The following is a 27,937-nucleotide window of genomic DNA, read 5'->3' on the forward strand; positions in this document are numbered from 1 at the left end:
AAAAAAAAAATATATATATATATATATATATACATGTAAAGAATAGATAAACGAATAAATAAAGGGATAAACTAGGACTGAATGAATTAATGAATGAAGAAGCAAATAAAACTCGTAATGAAATTCGACGAATTTGATATCCCCGACTTTGGTGAGAACGTTTTTAAGTAGATGATTTTGAAAAGATGTTAGAGCGGAGAGAAATACCAGCTCTAACAGGGGCCACACCTGTTCTCTATCCCCAACCCCCCCCCCCAACATACACAAAAAAGATTGTCCCATGCCGCCTGTCTCACACTTCATGACACAGCGAAGCAATCGAAAACATGATGGACGACATCGAGAAAAAGTCATTCGGCGCTGCTGACTACGTGGTCGTCGCCAGCATGCTGGCCCTGTCGCTGGCCATCGGTTTCTATCAGGCGTGCAGCGGCGGACGGCAACGAACAACCGAAGAATTCCTCATGGCCGACCGCAACATGAACCCGGTGCCCGTGGCAATGTCTCTGGTGGCCACGTTCGTCTCGGCTATCACCTCGCTGGGCACCCCAGCGGAGACGTACGTCAACGGGTTCATCTTCGTCTGGTACTCGCTCTCGACTGGCATCGCCGCTTTCGCCGCCATGACCTTATTCCTACCCATTTTCTACAGTCTTGGGGTGACCAGCGCTAATGAGGTAACGATAGTAATAATGAGATGAATAATGTCTTATTTACCTAGGGTAGCCTCTTCAGTGTTGCCACTGCTTTCCCAGAGGGCCATGCCATTATTATCACCCTAGCGTTGCCATACACATTTACACACCTGTGTCGAGAGGAACAAAGTGGGTAAAAATATCTTGTCCAAAGAAGTATACGTATAAAGTACTGGCCGGGATTCGAATTCGGGTCCTCCGATCGGGAGTCGGGGGTCTTATCCACTTTACCACAGCGCCAACACTAGTGATAACTGAGTTTCCTTGCAAAAGTTAATCTGAGTTTCTATAGTGTAATTTTTAGCATTTTGGTTTTCTTATAGAGAAGGGTACGATGCCGTCTATGCATGAGCAAGTTAACTCTTGTAATTGGCTTTATGTTACTACCCCATGAACATCGGTAATCAGCTTCGGGATTGAAACCGTCTTTCGAAATAATATAAATATCAAAATATAATGTAGGCCCTATAAAGTTTGCATTTATTGGGATTTGCCACAATGGGCAAGGATATGACAAAGACTTCCTATTGTAGATCGATGTCATGTGAATTTATCAAATAATAATGTTGATTAATAACTACTGACATGATGTGCCAGTTTTGGGCTCTGACAAAATATTAATATTTGACAGTGCGTTACTTTTCTGATCTCGCCTGCTTGTTCAAGATAAGATTATGATAGCAATAATGATCATGATAATGATAATAATGCTGATACCACCACCATGACTGATGTCCGCAAAAAGTCATAAGTTAGCCAATATGCTAGATTGTTCCTGAAATTTCTGACGCAAGGGAGCACAAGTATAGTCAGTCGATATTATCCCTTGATACTTTATGTTTTACTTTATGTTTTCCATTTGTTTTCACGTCATTCCGAAAGTGATAGGAAACCAAAAATGCGTCAAGAACTATTCGTGTGCTTTTGGTTAGCTGTCCATGTCGGATTAGATCGGCAGAACCTCACGTGATCAGTCCACTTTAATGATATTATAATTTAGACAAACATACAATAAAATGCGACATTATATACTCACTGAATTTCGTAGTTTTTCAGCTCTATTTCGAGAACTAATATCCGTTCTTCTCTGACCATGTTTTCAGTATTTGGAAAGAAGATTCAACAAAGTGATTCGTTACCTTGGGACTGGGATATTCTGCTTCAATATGGTAAGAACTGTTCCTACTGTCCCTTATGAATGGCAACAAAATGCAGGATTAGAAACATGAAAGTCTTTTTCTTTCGCAGATTATAGTTCGAAGAATTCTATGAGACATTTGTCTATACCTTTATTGCCTAACAATGATTCCGATTGAATGTTTTGATTCAGAGATTCGATGTAAAGGCACAGAGATGAGCTTTATGGTAAAATTATGTTGTTTGATGTATCATTTTCTCCGTGCCCTTGAGGTTACAAGACAGTATGCGATTGACATTGTGTTTGAACTCGGCGCGTAAAGGCCTACAGCGTTGTACATGCACCCCATGGGGTGAAAGGTCGGAAGAAAATCTTTAAAATGTCACCCGTTTCTTGTTATGCTATGAATATGACTTAAAATGCTGTCATTGAAGATTGTTATGTCATTGCGAGATGGTAATTGTCTCCCGATTATGTGAGATTCTTCGTCTTTCGTGCTACATTGATGCGCGGCAGTCGCTATGCATGACATGAATATCAAACCATTTCTTCTTTTTTTTTCTAAATGTTTCTACGTTCACTTCATTTGCTTTGTTGTATTTCCAGATGTCTGCATAATATGTTCACCTAATTTTATAGCGATCTATTACGTTATTAATTGAAGAATATGTCTCTCTTTCAAATTGTCAGGATTATTTTTAGCGATTTATTTTTAATTCATGTTTGATAGATTTTAACATATTACACTGAGGAATTACCCTGAAGAATTGCCCTGAGGAATACCGGCAGTTAGTTTAGGTTTCAATTTGCATGATTGTATCATTTTATTTGATTTATTTGATTTAATTTAATCTAATTTTGTTTAATTTAATTTTATTTTATTTTATTTTGAATGTTTGATGTTCGTCTAACTTTTGTTATTTTGACTGTTTATTATGTTTATCTATCTTACGCTGTGAATAAGCAAAAATAATACATCGACATAAAAAATACATATTACTAGTATGTATGCTGATCAAGCCACTCTCAATAGAGATTCCATATAAATAAATAGATAAATAAATGAATAAATGAATAAATAAGATTTAGCCCCTAACAATCGTAAAGGCGGTAACTCTCTGCTCCATTTATGAAGTTGTAACTTCTTCATCATTCCCTACATCTAGATGGTGTGAAAAGCCTTTAAAGGGAATTTCCAAACCCAAAATATAAATGCAAATATATAAGTTTACAACACATCAGTGAAAGTTTGATGAAAATCGAACAATCGAATAAAAAGATATGAAATATAAGTTTCGGTCCCGTCATTGCAGGTAGTATTGCAGTTCATGACGTCACTTTAGAAAAAGTGAACATACATACATTTATACATTATAAAAAGTACACATTCCATCAGCAATGACGTCATCGAAAGTGAAAAGATTCATAGTTTTTGAATCAATTGTCCGAATTTCTTCAAACCTTCATTGATGTGTTCTGAGTGCTGCCTTCAGTCATTCCATATTGTATATGTGGGATTTGGTTAACTTCCCTTCAAACCAGTCTCAGTGGGTGATAATAATAATAATAATATAATACATGGATGTTTCTAAGCGCATAAGCAGTTTACCGGAAAATTAATAGTTAGTCCAAAGTAATACAAAAATACAAAAATAAATAATTAGATACAGTGTATAAATGCGACAAATAAGTACTGAGAATGACAATGATAGTGATAATGAAATTCTTCATCTGGTTGCAAATGTACACGTTTGTATACCATTATGCGATTGACTGTCATGATTTTCTTAAGCTGGATGATATTATGCACGTTCAAACACACCACAAATCAATTGATCCCTGTTTAACCTCGCTCTTTTTCCTAAATAGGTTATACCACATCCTCCGCCCGGTTAAAATCAACAAACACACAAGTCAGCATATTCTATTCTAAATGACAAGCAGCACACTTTTTTCCCCCAGATTTGTTGGGGTGCTATTTCAAATCATGCACACCTCTTTAATCTTTCGAGTGGGGAGGTTGTTGGGGGTGCTATTTCAAAACATGCACACCTCCTGTGTAAAGGACAAGTTCACCTTCATATACATGTGGAATGAGTGAATACAGCAATATTATTAGAACACATCAGTTAAAGTTGGGGGAAAGTCAGAAAATCCGTTCACAAGTTATGAATTTTTAAAATGTCTGCGCAGTCACTGCTGGATGAGAAGACTACTACAGTGTATGATGTCACATGCGTACAACGACATAAGGAAAATATAAAGAGAATTTCACATATTTTTATTTTTCGAAAAAAAGGTGCACATTTCCTCGACCTGTCGTTGACGTATGTTAAGGGTAATATTATTCCCTCTTCCTTCTGAAAGAGGCAAGTCAAGCGTTCTTTTATTATGCGAGAAAAATGAAAATATGTTGAATTTTCTTTATGTTTTCTGTATGTCGTTGTACACATGTGACATCACAAGCAGTGACTGAGCAGAAACTTCAAAAATTCATAACTTTTGAACGGGTTGTCCAATTTTCCTCAAACCCTCACTGATGTGTTCTATTGCTGCATTCACTCAATTTACATGTCCATAAAGGTGGACTTGTCCTTTAATCTTTCGAGTGGGGAGGAGTGCCACGTTTATCATTTCACATCTAACATGAGCTCGAAAGAATAAGTCAGATAAACATTCCCCACTCCACGAACTCCTCAAAAAGAAAGTGAAATTTTACTCGATATTGAGACTTTGGTTGTGCCTGACAATTTCGTCATGTGTAATGACTTGTAGGCCCTATATATATACTGTAATGTAATGTAATGTAATGTAATGTAATGTAATGTAATGTAATGTAATGTAATATTATATAATGTAATGTGTAAGCCTACTACATAGAGTGATATTCCCTTAATTGATATTATGCGAAACTGACAGTTCAACCTTCGCCTTGGAAGCGCTATGCAATTAAGCCTTTTATTTTGTAATAATATTTCTTTTAAATGATTCCGATGGCCCTGGTTGATATCCTTTGGGTGCCCTCTTCTATCCGTTTCCATATAGCTCTCGACTCGAGTGACTGACTGGTTAAGTCATTAGATTGTTCTGATTAACGTTTTTTATCCCCTTTTCAGATGATTTATCTGGGAATTGTTTTATACGCACCGTCTCTGGCACTTAGCGCAGGTAAGGATGTAACGGGTTATATGTCTTTTCCTTTCTAGGTGCCTTCAAAGTATTAAAAGAGACCCAAATTTCACTTTCATAATGAGGTATTTTGTACGATTCCAAGTAAATAGCTGCCTGTTTAATTCACAATGATTAGCAATCAACACTGATGTTCCGTGTAAAAATGGTCAGTCTGGCTCCCTACCTCTCTGTCTATACTGAGTACTTTATAGTGAATATCAAAGATTATAGAAGCGCAGAGTTGAGTTTGTTAAATATAATGACTTATCTTTGTTATCTTCAGTGACTTTTTTTTTTCATTTTCGGATTGAGGAACCTTCGGAATGACGAACCTTAGGAATCATGCCACAAAATGATGTTTTGATTAAAAAATCATATTTCATTCTCGGATAAACGATCATCAAGGGAGACGGAGTTAGTGTGTGTTTGTGTTCGGATGAAGACACTTTCGGAATAATGAACACCCCCCCCCCCAACACACACACACACACACACACACACACACACACACACACACACACAAATACAAATTATGGTAAAATTGGTGAGACATTAGACTAGGATACAACCCATTGAGGGTAAAATCTCGTCAGATGAGGCAAGAGAAAAAAACAAGAAACACACACACACATCTAATGAAAGAAAGCAAACTATTAAAACCAAGACAAGGAAAATTACACGTTGGGTTCTGCAAGGGTTGTTGTGTTGATGCTGTATTTCGCCCTACCAAAGTCAAGCTGACAACAAACACTGCAACATCTGTTCTGACGAATGAAAAACAATGAGACATATTAGCTTTGAAAGCTCAACTGACAGTTTGTTCCCTTTTCCACCCCCAGGGGTAATCGGGAATGTTACCACCTCAATCAATAACAAACACGGGTTCACAACTTCAATTCCAAATTGTAAGTGTCTTTGTGTATATCCACGTCCTTTTGACAAAGAACAACCTACTTTAGTGGTTAGGTTCACCGCCGAAACAGGACGGTTTACCTAGATAGAGGGCTAACCTCTGCTAACAGTCCTACATAAAAAAAAAAACAATTAATGATTCTAACACAAATGATAGTTCAATGAACTCGTGTTAAATATGATCGAACCTTCCATCATGTAGCTCAGAGGTTGTCAAAAACGTTAAAAAATACAGAAAAAACATGAAAGTCAATATTGCAGGTTTGATGCCAATGTGAAATCATGATGGAAACACACAGCATGAAGGCAACGGCTTCTTAAAGGAGAACCGTCAGTCCAAATATAAGTTAGTCTGATAAGAAAGAAAGATAAGAAACTGTGAAAAATAAGGAAGTTATGACATTTTGAAGTTTCACTAATTTTTCAGGATACAGTTCTTGAACGGTCAATATGAATGTGCAAATGTGCAAGTGAGCATGTCATACCCTCACAACTTGCCATATAGTTTATACATAAAATTTTGGAATTTCCAGTTTTTCATTCAAACGCAATTATGCCCAAGGCTCAAATCCTGATATATCTAACTGATCACTATTCTGAAGTTATTAAGCCAGGAATAACATCATGTTTTAGGTTAGTGACAGGAACATTGAATTTTCGTCATTTTGTGTACACGATCAATGGAAAAATGTAAGGGTATGACATGGTCATCTCACTCATTTGCATATTCATATCCACTATACAAGAACTGTTTGGCAGAAATAAGCAAAACTTCAAAATTTCATAACTTCCTTATTTTTCATCCGATTTCAGTCAAATTTTTACTGTTGAATTCGTAAGAGTTTACTCTTTTTTATCAGACTAATTTATTTTTGGACTGTATTTCCCCTTTAAAGTTCAATCTTCTCTGGAGTTATTCCTCTTCCTGAATTACCAATAACACGTAAATTCCAGTTTTCCCGAAGACATTACCGATATGATTTCATAGCAACACCATCTTTTTACCGAGATCATGCATCACAGCACAAAACAATTCAAACAATATAAGGACTTCTTATGGATTGGTGAATTTGTCCTAGCAAGTCGAATATTGATAACGTCGACAATGGTTTAAAAAGAATGCAAGCTTGTGGTAGGCCCTATAGATGTTAAGTTCAACAACAGCAGTATCCTAGAAAGGCCACCTAATTGACCACTCGAATGTTTGGAAATTGGATGAGACGTGCATAAGATGACGTACCATAGAAACAAATGTAAGAGGTCACTAATACGCTGAAAAATAATTAACCAAAAAATAAAATCACATACACTATGAGTGTTCCGATTTGCAATTGTTTAGGGAATTAGTAGTGTGTATTCGGAATAACGAACGTTTGGAATAACGAACCTCATTTCATTTTCCAATAAATGAACTTCCGGAATAACGACACATCACCCAAATGGGTTGTACATGTGAATTATGCGTGGTGTGGTTTCTTTCCTTATGCATATGAGACACGATGCCTATAAGGCCAAGTAAAATATAATTCACCGCACTATTAGGCCCAACCTATTCTATTACAATCTATCTTATTGGGCAAGGTAAGTGTAGCTTGAAATTCAAAATGAAGCACGATTCTTTCCACATTTTGTCATAATAATCTTTTCGCGATGATTTACATATTTTATTGCCATCATGAATTTCGTGCATAATGGGTTGTAAACTTGTGTCTAATTCTTTGATGCTTTGGTACAATAAACCCACTTTTCTAGTCTCGTACAAACAACCGCAAGCGGACAGTTTATTGTAGCCGTTCACAGAAAATAAAAATTCTCCCTTGCGTTCATGCATATTTTTATGCGCACTTCATTTTACACACCCACTGATGCAGGCGTATAATGTACAGGCCTATGTACATAGCACCAGAAACCACGTGTTTAAATTCTTTGACCGGTGACACACATCCTGCTCTGATTTTATTGAAATCTATTGGGAAGTGTATACATGTATTAGCTTTGATAACGATCAAACAAACTCAAACAGCCAAGTACCCGCCATCCGCAAAGGTATATTGTACTTGCAGTTCACCTGATGTGCAACTGCAATAAAACATTGTACATATTCCATATAGGACCCTATTACATATCACGTATAATTGTCACTGTATATTGAGCATTTTACGAGGTCTTCCTGTATAATTGCCAATGTTGGCATAAGGAAAGGACAGTGTACATGGTGTACGTATTAAACGTTTGATAGCAAGAATATTACAAGGCCATTGTGGGACGTATTCCGTAAACACGGTCTCCTCAACCTCCCAATTCGTACAGTTCATAATTCTAGTGAACATTCGAGCCGTTCAATGGTTCTACTTGCCCCACACCTTTTCAAACTTCGGAGAATTTTCTTTTTAATTCATTATCCAAATTTTGCTAACTGACTTGAGTGAAGTGACGTGAAAACAATATGCTTAATCTCCAATTCCCTCAGCTGCTGCTGTGCTTGCTTAATCCTAAAGCTTGCTTGCCTTCAACCGTCTTTTCATTCTATGGAGATTATCATCATCTTCACAACAACTCGTATTTACTTTCTACTCACTCGTTCGTGTCATAATTCGTCGCTCTGTCCATCTACTGTCATTTCAGAGTTACATTAAGGCAACCTGCCTTTGACGCTTCCGACTGTTTTATCACAGGAAGTGTGTGGCTTTTCATACGAGTTTTCGACATTCATAGTGTAAATTATCATTATTAAATACTGTTCCCTCCACTTGATTATTGGCGCATTTTTGCTTTCATTTGCACTGAATGTCTTGATTTGTTCTCACCCAAGCGCCGCTCCTAATAAATATTTGTGTAAATTATACCGTGAGATATCACCTTTATCACTATAGACGGAGAGAAGGAAGGGATATATAAATTTGTTGCATAAACTCTCTGGATATTCTCTTCATATATAAAAAAGACATTGGTACATAAAACAATGTGAAATAAGAAAGGTTGAGAGAAATGTATGGATTAGCTTTAACAATGTCTAATGGATACGAAAATTGTACTTAGCGTGTGATTGTCAGGAGTGTGCTCTGTAGAAAGCACATGGGGTCCACAGGGCGACTTAAATATGCCTAAATTAATGTCACTGTACTGCAGCGAGTACTAATCAGGAATATTTGTCTACAAGCCTACAATAACTAGGGCAACACAACGATACAACAAGGGGCTGCAATTAAGTAAAGGGAGGGAAGAGGTGGGTTATTACATCCGTACAAATAGATATATGTATTTTATGAGTTTATGAGTTTATGAGTTTATACCCGGGCATGACCGCTCATTTATCATGATTCTATTGCCAACTTGAAGTAGCATTTAACTTGTGATGTTGATAGATCAAACCTTGAACGTGAGGTGCAAACTGCGACAAATAAGGGTCACACTTTCGAGGGTTGCAAGCCGCCACGAGATAACAGTGATGGGCTTAACATGTCTTATTATCGAGGTCGAAAGTCGTGTTGAAGACAAACACTCACAAAGTCTCTATTGAGACAGAAAAAAAAGTGCATTTTCAGCTAAATTGGTTTTTCCTATTAATAACCAGTCTCCCTCAATGGGCATGATTTCAGCCGGAAATTAAAGATTCAACTCGTCGAGGAGATTGCATCCACAGATTGGGATTGTGTTAAAAGGGGGAAGAATATAGGCGGAGCTAACAATGTGGAAAGAGCATAAGCTAGAGTAATAGACATTAAAGGGATGGTATATAGTTTCGGAGATGCAGATTCAGTTTTTTTATTTTTGAGAAATTATTACAAAGTCACTTATGACAAATATTACAGCGCATGCAGATGTAAGAGGAATTCAAAGTTTATTTGATGAAAGTCGGTTTTTTAAATGACTGATAATATCCAAAAACAAAGTAAAGCAAAGTGATGCTAATAAAAGATGGGTCCCACCTTTTATTAGGATTGCTTTGTTTTGAATATCTCAAAACCAATTTTCATCAAATAAACTTTGAATTCCTCTTACAATCGTATGATTCTTCTCATTATCTCACACACACAAAAACAAATAACTAGAAATGTCGCTATGGCGACTGATGCCTCCGCCATAATGCATGATTCGCCCAATAGGTGTATAGTGCAATGTGTTCACAATGTGTGATGACAGTTTCACATCAGTGTAACTGGTAAAGCATCGAAATGACAGGTTTGTCAGAAATATCTTGACTGTTCAATTTCCTTGAACTAGGTTTGCTATGATTGTCTAAGAGTGCAGGTACATGTATTTGGGGAATTGAGGATTTTTACTTGACTTCTGACCGACCCTTTTATAAGTTTATGCATTTAGTAATTTTCAAGGTATGAAGAAAGAGTGTAATTACAGTATAAAATGGATTCTTTTTTTTTGCATTTAAACCTGGCCTTGACCCTTAACCTTTGACCTTTGACCTTCTGGCAGGAAATTTCCAAGAGAATCTCCATTAGGTAATACATGTAAATAAAGTTTTAACAATAATAATGCAAGCATTGCATTATACTAGTAAATGAGGGAAATAGTAACATTTTGAAGAGTTAACCTTGACCTTTGACCCCTTACTATTGACCCATGACTCCTAAATTCCCTAGATAATCCCTGCCAGTCAGTACATGCGTACGCACCAAGTTCCATGAAGATACATTGAACCATTCGCGAGAAAAGTGAAATTGTAACATTTTAACCTAACCTTTGACCTTTTGACCTTTGACCTTATGACATGAAACTCTCTCTGGAGAATCTTTATGCAGTAGTGCATGTCTACACTAAGTTTCAAGAAAATACCTTCGGACATTGCATGGATATGGGGGAAATAGCAACATTTTCAGCATTGACCTTGACCTTTTGACCTTTGACCTCTTGCCAATGTCACTAAAATCTGCTCAACTAAGTGCTCCATCATACATCATCCTTGGACTAAGTTTGGTGACAGCTGCTTCATCCAGTTTTGAGTTTTGAGTTTTCGGTGACTCCAAACTAGTACTATTCACTTCGGGGCTGCGCCCCTCAGTGAATAGTACTAGTTTGGAGTCACCTCTGCCCATAGTTTTAACAAGAAACTCTCAAGGCCATGTATATTTGTATAATATATATATATATATATATATATATATATATATATATATATGATACAGCGATTAACAATCATCTTAACTACGAAACAGTAACGGAACTATAGTTTAATACGAAGCTTTAAAAAAAAACATGAGGTATGCCACAGTAGTTAATAAGTAAGCATTCTGATTTTGATCTGATACAGATCGAATATCAACAGTGGAGCAAGTAACCGAGTAATGTGCACTTTGTGCATTTATCTACCCATAATAATAGTCTCCTCTTCAGAAACTTCCAGGGTAAGTGTTGGCAAAAAGGGATGATGTACGTTATTTCGAAGGTTCGTCAATCCGAAAATGAAATAAAGTTCGATATTCCGAAACACAAAATTCCCTTTACCTATAGAGGTTCGTTAATCCCAGAATGAAAAAGGCCTCTAAATCCAACAATTTGTGAATTTATTCCGAAGGTTCCTTATTCCGAAGGTTCGCTAATCCGGAAAAATAAAGATTCTTAATCCAAATGTTTGTGACGTCATTTCGAAGTTTCCTTTAGTATTCTAATGGTTCGTTAATCTAAAATTAAATTTGTTAATCCGATTACGGAAAAAAAAAGTTCGTTATTCCGCAATGTGAATAATAACGGCAGAATAAATGCCAGAGGTTCGCTATTCCGAAGATTCGCTAATCCAAAAATGAAATGAGGTTCCTTGATCCGAAAAAGTAAGAATATTTGTCAATCCGAAAATGAAAAAAAAAAGGAAGTAATTTTTCACAATTCTGCAAATTGAATAAAATGTGGCGAAGCCTGGCAATTGGGGGGGGGGGGGGGTGGTCATCGTTCGTGTCGAGTAGTTGTTGTAAGGGAAGTGCCTGATCTATCATGACCGCGGGAGGTCGCAGAATCCTTTCAAAGGGCATGATCATGATGATGATCAGTATAACGCATTTGTGATATTATTTGGTGGCTTTCTTAATGAATATTTCTAAGTCATGCATGGCTCATCCTGATGATGCAGTATAGTACAGGGGTGAACGATGGCACATGGAGGAGGAGGAGGAGGAGGAGGAGGAGGAAATACTGTTTTTCCATATCATGTATACTGATTACGACTGCATTCAATTCGTTACTAAGTACTAGTATATGCACCATATGCGAATTTTTTTTAATTTGTTTATATACATGTCTGTGCCCGTGTGTGTGTGTTTTTTTCATTCAATTGTTCACTGCCTGATACATTATCCTTATTAGATACCACTCAGTATTTGTCACTATAAAAAAAAAATGAAGTTCATTTCATTTTCGGAATAACGAACTTTTGAAATAACGAACCTTCGGAATAACGAAACTTCGAAATAATATTAACCGGCAAAACGTTGTGCTGTCATACTGATGAGGAAAAAATGTGATAGTCGCGTTTTGCTCCTTTATACTCTTTCTCAGCAACAAGTGATCATCTACCTCTCTTTCCCTTTAACATGTATATCTCCCATTTTAGCTTTTTGTTGTGTTACATCCGCTCCAGGGTGAGCTGAACTTGCAAGAGAATATTTATGCATATGTGATGTACTTCTTGGTTCACAATTTGATTGACAGTGACCGGCCTTCACCTGTGGGGTTCCGTTTTTGCAATTGGTATCGTCTGTACGCTATATACAACAGTGGTAAGGTCTGTCATAATCATTTTAAAACCTCGCAATATGTTTCCTTGGTACTTGAATTCTCTCAAACAAAAGAACACACGTAATACAAAGTATACATTTTGTCAATTCATATCGTTTAACAATATCATTTATTTTTTTCCATCTCCAAGAAAACATGTAAATACTTTTTTTTTTGCAACAAATGTCAGTGGATATTATGTATGCATCAATCTATGATATGCCATAAGCAATTTGAAAGAAGTTCGCCTACACGTAAAGGATGATAATGAAATATAGTTATGTATACGGAGATTTATGCAACAAAAGAAAAAAACAAGTAATTTTTTTGTAATTGTAATAGAAATAAATATGACCATGGAAAAGCTGAAGAAAGAGTGATCTATTGAAAAGCGAACTTGAAAGATTTGGATCACTCGAAAAAAATCTTCTTGTTGTTGTTGTTGTTGTTGTTGTTGTTGTTGTTGATGATGATGTTATTGTTATACCAATAACGTATATGAAGTAATCATTACATGTCGGGTTCCGTTCACGTTCCTTGCAGGTGAATAGATAGTGGAGAAACGCCCTCCCCATCCACCACAACCCATTCATTTCCATAACAACTTCCCATGGCAAGCACAGGATTGGCTACTGAAGTGTAGATATAGCTATACCTGAGGAGTTTTGGTAGTAACATAATGAGCGTCATCTTATGTTGACATAAAGCTTAGTTCCTGTAGCTATGTATCATCCCTATTCTGCAAGAGAATGTGATATCATTCCTTAGAAAAGCAATATCATGATGACAATCATGATGACAGGTGGTGAGAATTTGTATTCGTTGTGAAAATTGGGAGACATAGGCATTTCATTACATTACATTACATTACATTTTGAAAGACGTATCACCCAAACAACATCATGTCATGGCTTATATACTCCATATAGGGCGGCATGAAGGCAGTACTATGGACCGACACCTTCCAAATATCACTTATGATGATAGGCTTCCTCGCGGCCATCATCCAGGGATCGATCAATATCGGAGGGATCGAAAAGGCGTGGCAAATTGCAAAGGAACACGAACGAATGAACGTCTGGGTGTGAGTATACTTCGGTTCACGGGTGCAGGGTTTCTATTATCCTTCCAGGCTTCAAACTTTCATCTTGAGGAACAGCTCAGTCTGTAGTTTCACGTGTAAATATCAAAGGAAACCAAAACCTAAAGATCAATATGGATTGAGTGAAAGCAGCAACATCAGTAGATCAAATCAGTAAAAGTTTGAGGAAAATCGGACATTCTATGCAAAAGTTATTCATTTTTAAAGTTTTGGTGTGGTAATCACTGGATAAGGAGACTACTAGAGTTCGTGACGTCATTTGTGGACAACAATGTAAAGAAAATATAAAGAGAATTCCACAAAAAAAAATCATTTTCACAAAATTACACAATCCATCAACTTGATAGTGATCAATGTTAAGGGTAGTAATTATTCCCCTGCTTTGTGAAAGCGGTAAGTCAAGTGCTCTTTCATTACTCTAGAAAAGTGACAGCATGCTGAATTGTCTTTATATGTTCTTTATATTGTTGTCCACACATGATGTCATAAACTCAGGTAGTCTCCTTATCCAGTGGTTCCATCATCAAAACTTCTAAAATTCATAACTTTTGCATCAATTGTCCGCTTTTCCTCAAACGTTCACTGATGAACTCTACTAATGTTACTGCTTTCACTTAATCCACATTTCTCTTGGGGTTTGGTTTCCTTTAAGTAATAAATGAACAACAACTATCAAGTTCTGGTCAAGCTCTCATGGTTTGCCGTCATTACTATTCTGTGTACTTTCACTAGTTTCTGTTCCAACAGAGAAAAGGTATTAATACAACAGCACAGAGTACAGACAAACCCCAGCAGACACTCATATCAAAGTCAAATCAAATATGTTCAAAGTTCAAATCTATTTTCATTTCCATCAAATAAACAGTAAAAATTATAAACAATGTACAAGCAGGATACATTTGTGATGTTTTCAAAAACGTGTTTTAACAAAATACATGTGATAATGAGTAACAAAATAAAGAAAATATAATTGTATTTCTCTAAAACATATACAAATGCATAGTACAAATCAAATAAGGATGGGGATGGAAATGGAGGGTCCCACTAAAAAAGCACAGCTTGTACGATGTGGGACCCTCATTTAATGTTAATCAATCAGGACTCTCTACAACCTATAGTTACAGATATATAGCAAGGTATATAAATGTGTTATGGGCCAGCAAGGAGATATTCGCCTCAAAGTTTCATAATTTAGCTTACGTGTATTTCAATCAACTTTCCCAATATCAAACACTGTAACCGCATGGTTTGAACTATTGTCAAGGTTAAAGTGAAATTAAAGTTTAGAGAAACCTAGGTAACAAAGAGCTGGATATTTCTGATTTGTGCCCCAAATACGTCTCGACCTGTGTTATATAAAGCATTCATACACATGATAGTGTATAACATCGAAATTGCAGATCTTGCCATCCAGGTCACTGTTTTGATGATAACCCTTAGATTTTGATATTATTTTTTATGGCGTATTTTTAGTGCTTGAGAAGGTGGTTTGTGACGGCAAACTCGCTGTGTTCGGCATCAAACACAAACACACATACACACACACACACAACACACACACACACACACACGAAAGAACATAAAGTTGGATTAAAGGCACATTCATTCATGTCCCTATACCAGTCACTTGTTGACCTTTTGACACAGATGGAGTACTGACGTCACACTACGTCACACCATCTGGGGGATCATAATTGGTGGGGCCACCAACTGGCTGAGCACGTTTGGTTGTAATCAGGCGCAGGTCCAGAGGTACCTGACCTGTGGCTCCCTGGCAACGGCAAAGATGTGAGTGAAACATTGGAAAATGATAAATATCTATAAAGTGTCTTATGATCGCAATACTGTGATTATGATGTTGATGACAATGACAATGAAGATGAAGATTATAACCATGATAGTAAAAAAAAAAATCATGGTTATTGTAAAATCTGTATTTACTGAGGATTTCTTTGCTATCGACCTTAGGTTCTGAAAGCATGATTTATGATGATAGAAATTTATTTGAAAGCATTGCATCGTTGATAATGGTGTATGCTAAAGATTGCTTAGGAATATCTCGTGTTCTAATCATATGCATGGAAACTGAACGTCTGTCAAAATATTTAGCCCATGTAAAATTATGTTTACTATAGGCCACAGGCACACATACACAGAGACTGGTCACCGACATCCAGCGGCCAAAAATGGTTGGCTACCACAGGCGATCAATCAGCGGTCAAAACCAAGAAATTCTCCAGAATTTTGATTACCCACTAGTTTCTGATCGGTCACATCAGTTGACAACCGTTTTCAAACTATTTGCCGACCGGTTGCCGTGAGTCCCCTACTGGAAAGAACACAGTGTCCCACAATGTGTTCACAGTGTGGTCACATAGTCGACTATGTGAACACGCTCGAATTTTACAGTGTGGAGATGATTTCACACTGTGGTTTGGTTTTCACAGATTGTTCACATGGTAATGTTCTGTGTCACACTGTGAATTGGTGATTTACAATGTGTTCACACTGTTAAAAAGCTCGAATTTCACAATGTGAAGAGATTTCACACTGTGTTCATCATTATTGTCTTCACACTGTGTTCACACTGTGTTTCTCACACTGTGGGAGATTGTGTTCTTTCCTGCAGGGTCTTGCAAACGTTTTGTGACCACTTACAGCGGCAGAAAAATAGGATAAATCGGTGACTGCTCGCAGATAGATTGGCTAACGGTCGGCTACTATTTGGCGACATTAGAAGAAGACCGTTTTTCGGTTTATGTGTAAACAATGTGAAGTCATTATGACAACAGCATAGGGCATTGAACAAAAAAGAAATGGACACAAATAATTTGTTGGAATACCATAAATGATAGAACTAATATGTTCTAAGTATATATTGCAATTTCGCTTTAATGTGAAGATAAGTGCAATTATCAAGAGGTGTATTTTGCATTCATCAGTGCTCTCGAATGTAGGCCTACTGTGTTGTCAATTTTCCCATTTTTTGTCTTCAAAGCTTGAACACGGAATTGGAATTGATATAGTGTTTACAAAAATAATGGCATTGTTTCGAGGAGGTTCGTGGAACATCATCTGTGATATGAAATGTGCACGCAATATCCCCTCAAAAAGTCAATATATGACTTCATGGATTGTTTGTTTATTTGGGGTATTTTTTCTGTTTGCTTTCCCGCACAGCGCCATATTTATTGCTATTTTCGGCATGGCTGCGGTGCAGATCTCCCCTTGCATCGTTGGAATAGTGATGTACGCCAACTACGTCGGTTGCGATCCGAAACAGATCGGCCTTATCGACAGCTATGACCAGGTGATGTTTTATTCTAGGCCTATCTATGATTTTTTTTTCAAGAAAGGTTTATGGTGAATTCAAGCTAGGTTAAACCCGCAATCATTATACTCTGCATGTGAATATATTGATTGCCCGATGATTTACGAAGAAGCAACTTTTCGATATGTCCTTATAACAGGGGCAAAACGACCAAGGCATTTGATAGTAATTATGTGTAAACGTGTCATTCACTGATCACGTGCAATAGCATATAGCGTTCCATGTGACATTGTGCTTTACGATACAATGTGAAGTAATGACAAGTAATGGCCAATGCATCCTTATCATATACATTGAATCAAGAAATGATGACGAGCAATTACTTTAAGATACCAAGCATTACAAACACAACACTTTTGTCATATTTCCTCGGATATATAGCATGCATCTATTTTCATCTTAGTGTTTTTCGTTTTCGTTGTTTTCTATTTAGGCCCCACTTCTGTACTCCGTTGATTGACCCATATCAATCTCAATATTAGAAACATGAGAGAAATATATATCCTTTATTGTATTTTCATAACAAATGCCTTTTGGAATTATTATGTCATTCTGCTTCCTTACCTTCTGTTGGTCTAGATGATGCCATATTTCATCATGGACCTGTTCGGTACAATGCCAGGTCTGCCAGGCCTCCTAACATCAGCGGTGTTTAGCGCGGCCCTCAGGTAAGATAGGTTTCTGGTTCCTTAGCAGAGTCAAAGTATTTTATACAGGATGAGGTAAACATTGAAGTGCAAATTACACAGCCTTGTGTCGAACGAATATGCAGGGGCGGTGTATGTATATCTAACTTGCAAACGTCTCTTATTCATCGTATTTCATCAGTTCATAGACCCAAAATGTCATAGGCGCCGAGGTGTAGTTCTCTTCTGTGTGTTCATATTTTCCCGTAATCTTCACTGTTCTGATTTCATTCAACATATTATATCATGACATAGATTATAAGCATCTACTTGAGTGTATTGGAAACATGATACAAAAATCATTTCTAAAAAATGTGAAGGGTGAATGTCACGAGTTTCAGCTCGACACCCATGAGTCATATACAGCCCACAAGTCACACAACCAAGTACACGAGTATACAGCCTACAAGTTGACAGTCCACAAATCATACAGCCAAAGAGTACAGCCAACGAGCTTGATACCAAATGAAGAAGGTCCATCGAGTGAAATAGGCCCACGAGCTATCACGGTCCACCAGTTCGGCACTAGGCTATATATAGGCAAATATAAAGCTAATGGGCTGTACAACTCGTGGGCTGTATGACTCACGGACCGTTTTTCCGATGTCACGCCTGTGGACTGTAGGACCTGTTTGCAATGTTGAGGTCGTGGGCTGTGTGACTTGTGGACCTGTTTGCAATGCTGAGCTCGTGGGCTGTATGACTCGTGGACCTGTTTGCAATGTTGAGCTCGTGAGCTGTATGACTTGTGGACCTGTTTGCAATGTTGAGCTCGTGGGCTGTATGACTCGTGGACCTGTTTGCAATGTTGAGCTCGTGGGCTGTATGACTTGTGGGTGTCGAGCTCGTGGGTGACGAGTTCGTGGGTGTCGAGCTCGTGGGATGACCCCAATGAAATCAGTATTCAAAACATGCTTTGGAAATCTTGTCTTAACCCTAACTAGGCCGGGCTATTTAGGTAGTTGATAGAGCCGGGGGGGGGGGGGGCCTCCCAGGCCCCCCTCCAGATCTCGGCCGTCGGCTGCGCGATCGCGACGAGAATTGGCACACACATTGCCTATGATGTAATCTAAAATACTGTAATATAACCGGATTTCTCCAGTTACTGTGGGATCTTTATTGGGAATTTTCGCGGACACCTCACTCCGACTCATAACGATCACATCATATCGCATCATCACGTAGAGAAAGCATCAATAATTCACCGAGAAGACAATCGAAGTGCGTGCGAAGAAGAACTTTATTACCGTACTCGCCAATCCGGCTACCCGTCAGGACCGGTCGCCTGACACGATGCACCACTGTATCGCCGCACGAATGGCCGATACACACAGCGTTACAAGACTTTAGTGTACAATACACTACAAAACCACGGGGGGACTCCGCGGACACGTCCGCCCCCGACGAGCGTCAGCTCACCACTCCTCGCTCCTTCTACCCGAGCGAGAGTATAACCACGTGCGACCCGTGACCCCCATCGAAACTCATACGGTCATGGGGTCACCGCACGCCCCCTACGTCCTAACCAGACGTACCAGAGACAGCAACTTCAGTGCTCTAACCTCATTTCATTACACAGCCCCTCCCTAAGACTAGTCAGTCCCTTGACTAGGGCAACTCGGGCTTTACATAAACAATGAAATGACCATAACCGGATACTACAATCCCGTATCCTACACAAACAGAAACATAAACAATAACGCGAGAACAACATTTTTACATAAACTTCACAGATTAGCGTAAGCACATTTACCTATTCTTACACGCTAAAACAACCAAGTGTATGACGTACATACGCGAAACACTGTCTCGCAACTTTGCATTTACATGTATTTACATAACTTAATAAACACACACAAAAAAGATGTGAAAACCGCATCATTACTAAACAAGCGAGGTATTTATCACTAGGCCTATGCATCATGGTCTCCCGCCTAGCTTAAACAACGAACGCAGAAGTTACCTTCCAAAAGTATAGCTTTTCCGATAGTTTACATTATATTTACACGTATTTACACACACACACACAAAAGAAATAAACAAAGCTTTCTTAATAGCAGTCCACATTTTAAAGACAAATAGAACACTGTAGCGTCATTTGGTAAGTCGTTGCGCCTTCCGCTAGGGGTTCCCGTCCTGCACTCCAACCATAGCGTCTCCGGAGAATTCCTTGCGCCGTCCCACTTCCGAACTTGGTGTACCAGATATCCTTATCGTAAGTCATCTCGCAGACCACATGACAGATATGACAATACGTCACTGCTGGTGTCAACCTGTCGAGGTAGCACATGGCGTTGCAGGTATGGTGCACCTATTGCAGGGATCCCGCAGTTTCCTACATTATATACATTAAGTTGCGGCTGTACACGAGTCACTACAATCACCTGGCGCTCTACCCAGCATCCCTGATACGAGTCATCGCATCGCTGAGGAGAGTTTCGCTTCCTTGGTTGATTGCGCCGGAGATCAGTATGGAAAACGTCGGAGAAATGGATTCATCTTTGCCGGTGTGCAAATCGATAGGGTCAGACTCTGGTCGAACGTCTGCAGCTTCGTTGAGGAACTTCCGAGGTGAATGGTGCCACGAGGACATGACGATCCGGCTCCTGTAAAGGAGCATCAATACCTCCACCAACCTCGATCAAAGACTGCAACAACGGCTCACCAAAGCACTGTTTCATTCGAGCCACGTGCATAAACCTTTTCTTTCCGATGTTTTCTCTTGTGTTTGGCAGGTCACGTCCGACAACCTTCCTACAACCAGGAACGGACCTTGTCATTTCCGTTGTCAGGATGTGTAGCAACGCAGAATTGCATTAAAATGCACCAGGAACAGAGTTTCGGTCTGATCGTGAAAACATGCATGTGCGCGCATAGCAGGCATTCGATTTGAAGGCACTACTAACAACACTGCAGGCATAGCAGGCATTCAATGTGATGGCACTACTGGCACTGCAGGCGCTCTTTCTTCTCCACAAGTGGGGTCCTATTGTTTTTTTCTTCCGGCGCAGACTTCTGCCTCTCAAACAACAACTTCGACATCGTGACGTCGGAATTGACAGATGAACGTGCAGGCATAGCGGGCATTCAACCATAAGGCACCGCTGGCACTGCATGCGCTATAGGGTCCTCTTGACAGGCGCTATTCTCTCTTTATCTTCTCCAGGCTGCGTAAAGTCTAAAACAATACAGGCGCCTTCGCCGGCAAGCGCCTTTCCCCTGCAGGCGCCTTCGCTCGCAGGCGTCTTTCCCCTGCAGGCGCCTCCGCCTGCAGGCGTCCTTCACTGCAGGCGCCTTCCCCTGCAGGCGCCTTTCACCTGCAGGAGCCTTTCAACTTCAACTGCAGGCGCCTTTCACCTGCAAGCGTCTTTCACCTGCAGGACGAAATATACGCAAGATGAATTTACTGATCCAGACTCACCCTGCAGGTAACGAAAAATGTAGTAGGCATTCGTAACGAGGGCACTACTATAGCACTGCAGGATTAATCATCTCTCCTCTAATGCAAAATATGTCACAATAACATGAAAATGATCGTTATAGCAGTCTCCTGGTCCACGCAACCCATCCCACCGCTGCCACCAATGTAATATAACCGGATTTCTCCAGTTACTGTGGGATCTTTATTGGGAATTTTCGCGGACACCTCACTCCGACTCATAACGATCACATCATATCGCATCATCACGTAGAGAAAGCATCAATAATTCACCGAGAAGACAATCGAAGTGCGTGCGAAGAAGAACTTTATTACCGTACTCGCCAATCCGGCTACCCGTCAGGACCGGTCGCCTGACACGATGCACCACTGTATCGCCGCACGAATGGCCGATACACACAGCGTTACAAGACTTTAGTGTACAATACACTACAAAACCACGGGGGGACTCCGCGGACACGTCCGCCCCCGACGAGCGTCAGCTCACCACTCCTCGCTCCTTCTACCCGAGCGAGAGTATAACCACGTGCGACCCGTGACCCCCATCGAAACTCATACGGTCATGGGGTCACCGCACGCCCCCTACGTCCTAACCAGACGTACCAGAGACAGCAACTTCAGTGCTCTAACCTCATTTCATTACAATACCATGAAGTTACTTTTTCAAAATAAAATCATCATTTATGCTAAATTATGCTAATTTATGCATGATGATGCATGAAATCAGACTATTTGGTATAAATCACACAATAAAGCTCAAAACAGGCACATTTTTTGTGTAAATATTCTTTTTAGTGTCCTTAGCAAATGTAATTAAAAAAAATTGTGATATCAGAAAAAATTTTAACGTATTTTATTGTTTTTTTAATTTCTTATGTATTTCTTTGTTTTTTTGACTTTATGTTTTTCATTGTTTTTTCGATGAAATTTGTCCGCGACATCGCTCCGAACAAGAAAATATGTTATTCATTGATTTTAATCAATAAAACACCAAAATAATCATGCTTTTATGAAATTTGCCTGTAAGCACAGTTTGCATTAAAATTGTACACGAATTAACGTTTTTGAGCAATTTTTGGTCTGACATGCATGTACGTATTTATGCGTAACTTCGGAACCGCGCGCCCGGGCGTCGCAAATTTGGTGTCAAAAGATGCGGGAGACTCGAAAGAAAAAAGTCATGAAACGTCGCGGCGATAGCTTTTTGCGATTGCGATACATCGCGCGGAACGTCGAGGGGGGGGGGCCTCGGAGGCCCCCCCCCCCCCCGGCCTAGTTAGGGTTAACACACACACACACACGCATACACACACATACACACACACACACACACACATATCCCACCACACACATCCCACACACATCCCATCAGGAAGCAAAACACAACCTTTGCTGTGTCATTGGTGCAAAGTTTGACAATGTGCTGTACCCAATCTTAAATTGTTGTTCGATGATCAAACGTTGCACTGTTTTCTACGATCCCCAGCACGATATCATCCGGGCTAAACGCCCTGGCTGCCGTAGCGGGAGAGGATATCGTCAAGAAGATCTGGCCGAACATGTCTGAAGGTCGCTACACAAGGGTAACCAAGGGACTCGGTAAATAGAAACAAACAAAAAACGCTTTAATATCACATCTCTATTGGGAATTGATTGGCTATTGTAGACAACGATTTTTGTATTTTCTTTGAGTATTCCATGATCCCTTAGATTAACTCGTTTTTTCACCATGAATTACAGGTTAGTGGCCAATCTACTAGTATTATGTAGACGGTATAAGTATCAACAGTTTATGTTTGAGACTAATATCTATAATGATGAATGTACAATTATAATACTCTTCTTTACATTAATTGTATGTGTTCAAACACATAACAGCCGGCTGATGCGCTCGGGTGGGGAGGCCTCATGCTCCCAGACACTAAGTTGATTTTTCGCAGCCGTGGCAGACAAGACTATGAGACTTTGCCATAGAATTAATGATGATAATGATTTTCTCGACTGTTTTTTTTTTCCACACACAGCTCTTTTCTTTGGGCTTCTGACACTAGCATCGGCTATAGTTGCTTCAAAACTGGGAAGCATTCTACAGGTAATGGGTCTTAGGCGTGAATTTAAAATGATTGCATGATATACATGTAGTGACAATGTCTTTTTGTTTCGTCATGCTCTAACGATACTTTTACGATTAATGACTACTGATAATGTTGCCATCTCAAATTTGTTAGCATCACCTCTGATTTCCTTGACTATAATTATCACGACTGAATGATTTTTTACAATTTCATTATGACTATACCTTCATTATCGCAGCTATTTGTGATTATTATTTTTGAAAATATTGGAAATCATCAGCAGCAACTGATGTCGTCGAATCAAGTAAACTAAATCTTTCGTTTCCCCAAATGTACTCCTTGCATATCACCATGGTTTTAATGTTACCACTAAAATTGTCCAAATATAATACGATATGTGTTGTACAGTAATCTTTATTGATTATACAATCAATGTTAACTCAATTAAGTAGAATCTTTTGTCCCAGTCTACGTTACCCACAGTGTTTGAAATGTCTTTTTGTGTCCATCAGATTCCAGCTTCACATTTTTCAGTTGACCATTTCAGTTCTAACCAATCGAATGAAATATGAAAAAAAAGAAATATGTTAATCAAGCTGGTATATCGTGGATGTGTGTTCGATTCAACAGACTGCAATGAATATTTTCGGCATGTTCGGAGGTCCTATTCTGGGTATGTTTAGCTCCGGCATCTTCTTTCCCTGGGTCAACTCTAAGGTAAATTTGATTTTGTTCCGTGACTACATGCAGTTGTCATATCCTGATTTTGATTTACGTACTGAAAATCATTGTGAAATGAACAACATTCTATTCAGTTTCTTGACGTGTAGACATCGCTTAAGAAATAAGTTGATAAGTGTTTTTATCATAATCATCTATGGCTGAAATCTTTTTAAAAAAAATGAAACTCGACGAATTTCTTTAAAGCGTCTTCATCTATCGCATAAGATTTCATTCATAATGTCTCATTCGACTTTTGAAATAAATGGGGGTTGAAATCGGTCTGCTAAATTTCATATTGATGAAGCGCTCTTTTCCATTCGAGTTAAAATCTATATGATATGATAGCAGTGAAATGAAGAATCATACGTTTACGGCAGAGTACAATGCCACTGGAATTCTATGTCGGTTCCACTTTTGCGTGTCTCCAGTGAAAAAATAATAAATGAGCGAATTAAAAACTGCATAACCTAAAAAAGAAATAGTCATATCTGATTTTGTTGAAACATCTAGCAGTTCATTCGTCTGATTTCACTGGAAACTTTTTCCTTTCAGACCTGATTCTGCCTTTTACTTTAATAAAGTTACTTTTTTTTCCAAATAGGGTGCTCTGACCGGTACGTTGCTTGGCCTGGTTTACTCGTTCTGGTTGGGTCTCGGGGCTCAATTCCATCCGAATCCACCGTACAGGCCCCCGCTCACCATCCTCAACTGTACCGTAGAAAATGCTACGTTTTACAGCATCACAGATGACGTCACAGTTACGCCAGCTCTCATCACGGAAGAGTTATCAACTGCTGATGATGACGTGTAAGAATGCACTTCTAAAGCCCGTCGCACACTATGCGACTCACGACCTTACGACTGACATACTTTGGATCCGACATAAATCACAGTATCCTCAGAATAAACACCACTTGTTTATTTCAGATATAAAGTCTGTCAGTCGTAAGGTCGTAAGTCGTATAGTGTGCGGCGGACTTAACACGTCTAACAAAACAATTACGTGGAACAATGGGTTTATATATTGTCATTGTCACACGCGAAGATTCGTTCCGTGTTTAACTTGTTTAACCTGTTGGTGTCATTCCGTACGTGCTGGGAAGGATGCATTCTTATCAAATCAATAATCCTTTTAATAGTCTGTCAACACGACTCAAGAACACTTTAATGGTGCAGGTCAAAATTCGAGAAAGCATGATTGTCTTTTATCGAGCACTACTATAAAGCACATAGATACACGTGGCATATTTTATCTTTATTTCCTATTTTTCAATTTTCCGCCTAAATGACGCCAGTCTTGCGTTGATTGATATTGCTGAGTCAAGTGCTTTCTTCAGCATTGCGCATCTACTACTGTAACCTGAAAGAAAGTATGCACGACTACAAAATTCCTAACAGGCTTCCACGAGGGACAAGTATAACCCGTCAGCACGGAATACGGCCATAGAAACCGAAGTTTGCGTGAGGAAGAGCATATGAGTAGGGAGATAGTATCACTATAACGTCTGTTTCAAGAAGTAGGCCTATATGTTTTCATTGTTACTTTATTATACAATTTTCCTTCATGAATATCTATTATGATGTGTTTGTTTCTGTGTGTCTCACCTTCTCTCCTAATTTTTTTTCTCTCTCTCTCTTCTTTCTTTCTTTCTTTCTTCTCCTAACCTTGATGCGCTATAAAAGTATACACTATTATTATTATTATTATTATTATTATTATTATCATTATTATTATTATTATTAATTATCCTTATGTCTTCCCTTCCAACTCACTGTCATTTTCTGTCTTTCTCCTCTTATTCAAATTTTCATCCAGACCGTTGGTGGAATATTTTTATAGGCTTTCGTATACCTGGTGGGGTGTGACGTCATGTCTAGTGACGTTGGTGGTCTCTAATGTAGTTAGTCTGCTCACAGGTAAGCCAAGTGACTCGGAAGCACATGGTTATTCGTTATTAAGTAATATTGCCATCGACTGCAAGGGCGGTGGTACAATCTAAAATCACATGGATTACCGAGGCGATGTTAGACTGTAACCACGGGACTCGAATCCGTCATCTACTATGTACAGTAGATGACAGGTTCGAGTTCCGTGGTTCCTTTTTTTCCCGACATGTTTGTTAAATTCAAAAATGCCTTGTCCACCTTGGACTACTTAACGTAACAATGTCGGAATTTGGAGCTTGCGCATTTGTTCCCACGTTCATCATGTCACTGCCGGCAACCAGGGATAGCCTTGTGGTAGTGTCGCTGTCCTGTTTAATAGCTGTAGATGACAGGTTCAAGTCCCGTACGTGGTTCCTTTTTCCGACATGCATGTTTGTTAAATTACAGATCAGCAGTTGCGATCTTACAAATTTCAGTTGTAGAGGGAGACAAATTGAAGATATAATTCTTCATTTCGGAAGTATGATACGTATGAAATCATAAAACCAGGATATTATGGTGCTGTTAGTTCATGTTTGTCATTCATGGTACTTATAATAAAAAAGAGAAATTGACATATTGTCTTTGAAATAAGACTTTGTGATGTACAACAGCCAATACAAGTACAAGTTTATTGATTATGTCATTGACAGAGCAGTTAAAAAAAAACACCATATATTATAAATGAAAATCATCAGTGAATATATTAGTATTTCAGGGGTTGTCTTCTCATAAATTTGTTTAGCTTAATTTGATCAAATCGTCGGCCTTTTTAATTAGGTTTGAGTTTGGCAGACTTGAGAAAGCACAAGTGATTTAAAAAAAATGCGACTTTAAGTGCATTCCTTCGTGCATGTACTGTGAAGCTATTACAAAAATGATATTTTGCCTGTCCTATAATAGGTCGCCAAGATCCGAAAAAGCTTGACCCTCGTCTGATTTGTCCCATTGTCGACAAGATGTACTGCTGTCTACCTGAGAAACTAAAGAAAATACTGCGATGTCGTGTTGGAGAGGAATATTTAGGAGAACAGGTGAGGCACTGTTCCATGACTCAGTGTAGTATAACAAAAACGTTATGTACGTACAGAAAAATGATCTTTATTCAAACTAATGACTTGACTAATACAATTATGTTTTCGTCATTTTGTCATTCCTTTTCACATGTATTTTGTGGATTGATGTTTTAGCAGTTACTACAATCTGTTCTGCTTATGCATTGTATATAATGTCTCTGTTTACTGGATAGTAATGGGAAAATTGAACTTTGGACTGTTGCGTTTTTTCTTATTTATCTTTTATCTATTCCAACTGACTGATAATTGAATTATTATTATTATTATTATTATTATTATTATTATTATTATTATTATTATTATTATTTATTCGGCTTTCATTCACAAATATAATAGTACATATTTAGAAATCAGAACATACACTGGAGTGGTAAGGGTGCACCAGGTTGGGCAGCCCGGGTCTGGAATGAGCCAACTGAATGACTTGGGCCCTCAGGCCATCCTCCCCAACCCACCTGGTGCACCCAAAACAGTCAGTTTACAATATAAAAAATACAAGTTTCATTAACAGGCATACATTTAAACAAAAACAAAGACAAAACAACTGTTTCTTTGTAAGTGTCAATTTAAGATATGTGTAACTACCAATCTTCCTTATTCCATTCAAATATCAGAGGCCATTTTCTACATAACAATTATCAATCAGTTGCAATAACATAATGATTATATAGTCAAATTTTCAAAAATGATTAAAATGTGTTGTCAATGCTGCTATTGCAAGAGATGAGTGTTTCTGCAACATTTTTTATCGATATTGTTACTGTGGTTGCAGAAGGACCCGGACTATGAGTTGATGAAGCCCGAGAAGATGCAGGTGAAGAAGGAATGTTTGGAGGAAGAAGAAGAGAACACGCATCTAAACAAGGAGGAGGGGCAGGAATCTCAAAGGAATTTGCTTGTAACAAACAGCACTGACGAGAATGGAACTTTGGTGTGA

At 38.6% G+C, this 27,937-nt stretch overlaps 1 protein-coding gene across 1 annotated transcript; it reads left to right on the top strand.

Moving 5' to 3' along the window:
* The first annotated feature begins 329 nt into the window (after window positions 1–329).
* On the top strand, window positions 330–27,937 carry LOC139711462 (sodium-coupled monocarboxylate transporter 2-like). Its single transcript, XM_071623343.1, has 15 exons — window positions 330–677; window positions 1,799–1,864; window positions 4,950–5,001; window positions 12,577–12,644; window positions 13,572–13,726; window positions 15,392–15,532; window positions 16,925–17,054; window positions 17,655–17,743; window positions 22,687–22,799; window positions 23,225–23,292; window positions 23,906–23,992; window positions 24,600–24,805; window positions 25,815–25,915; window positions 26,828–26,958; window positions 27,773–27,937. The coding sequence occupies exons 1-15, from the start codon at window positions 330–332 to the stop codon at window positions 27,935–27,937; spliced, it is 1,920 nt and encodes a 639-aa protein (XP_071479444.1).

Source organism: Diadema antillarum, unplaced genomic scaffold, assembly GCF_040938485.1.
Source record: "Diadema antillarum isolate AM-2024a unplaced genomic scaffold, OU_Dant_1.0 scf00000040, whole genome shotgun sequence".
Taxonomy (NCBI): Eukaryota; Metazoa; Echinodermata; class Echinoidea; order Diadematoida; family Diadematidae; genus Diadema; species Diadema antillarum.

Coding starts and splice junctions, on each gene's coding strand:
- LOC139711462 (XM_071623343.1), top strand. CDS start 330: ATGGACGACATCGAGAAAAAGTCATTCGGCGCTGCTGACTACGTGGTC. Junction 1,865..4,949: donor GGATATTCTGCTTCAATATG/GTAAGAACTGTT, acceptor TCCCCTTTTCAG/ATGATTTATCTGGGAATTGT. Junction 24,806..25,814: donor TCAACTGCTGATGATGACGT/GTAAGAATGCAC, acceptor ATTTTCATCCAG/ACCGTTGGTGGAATATTTTT.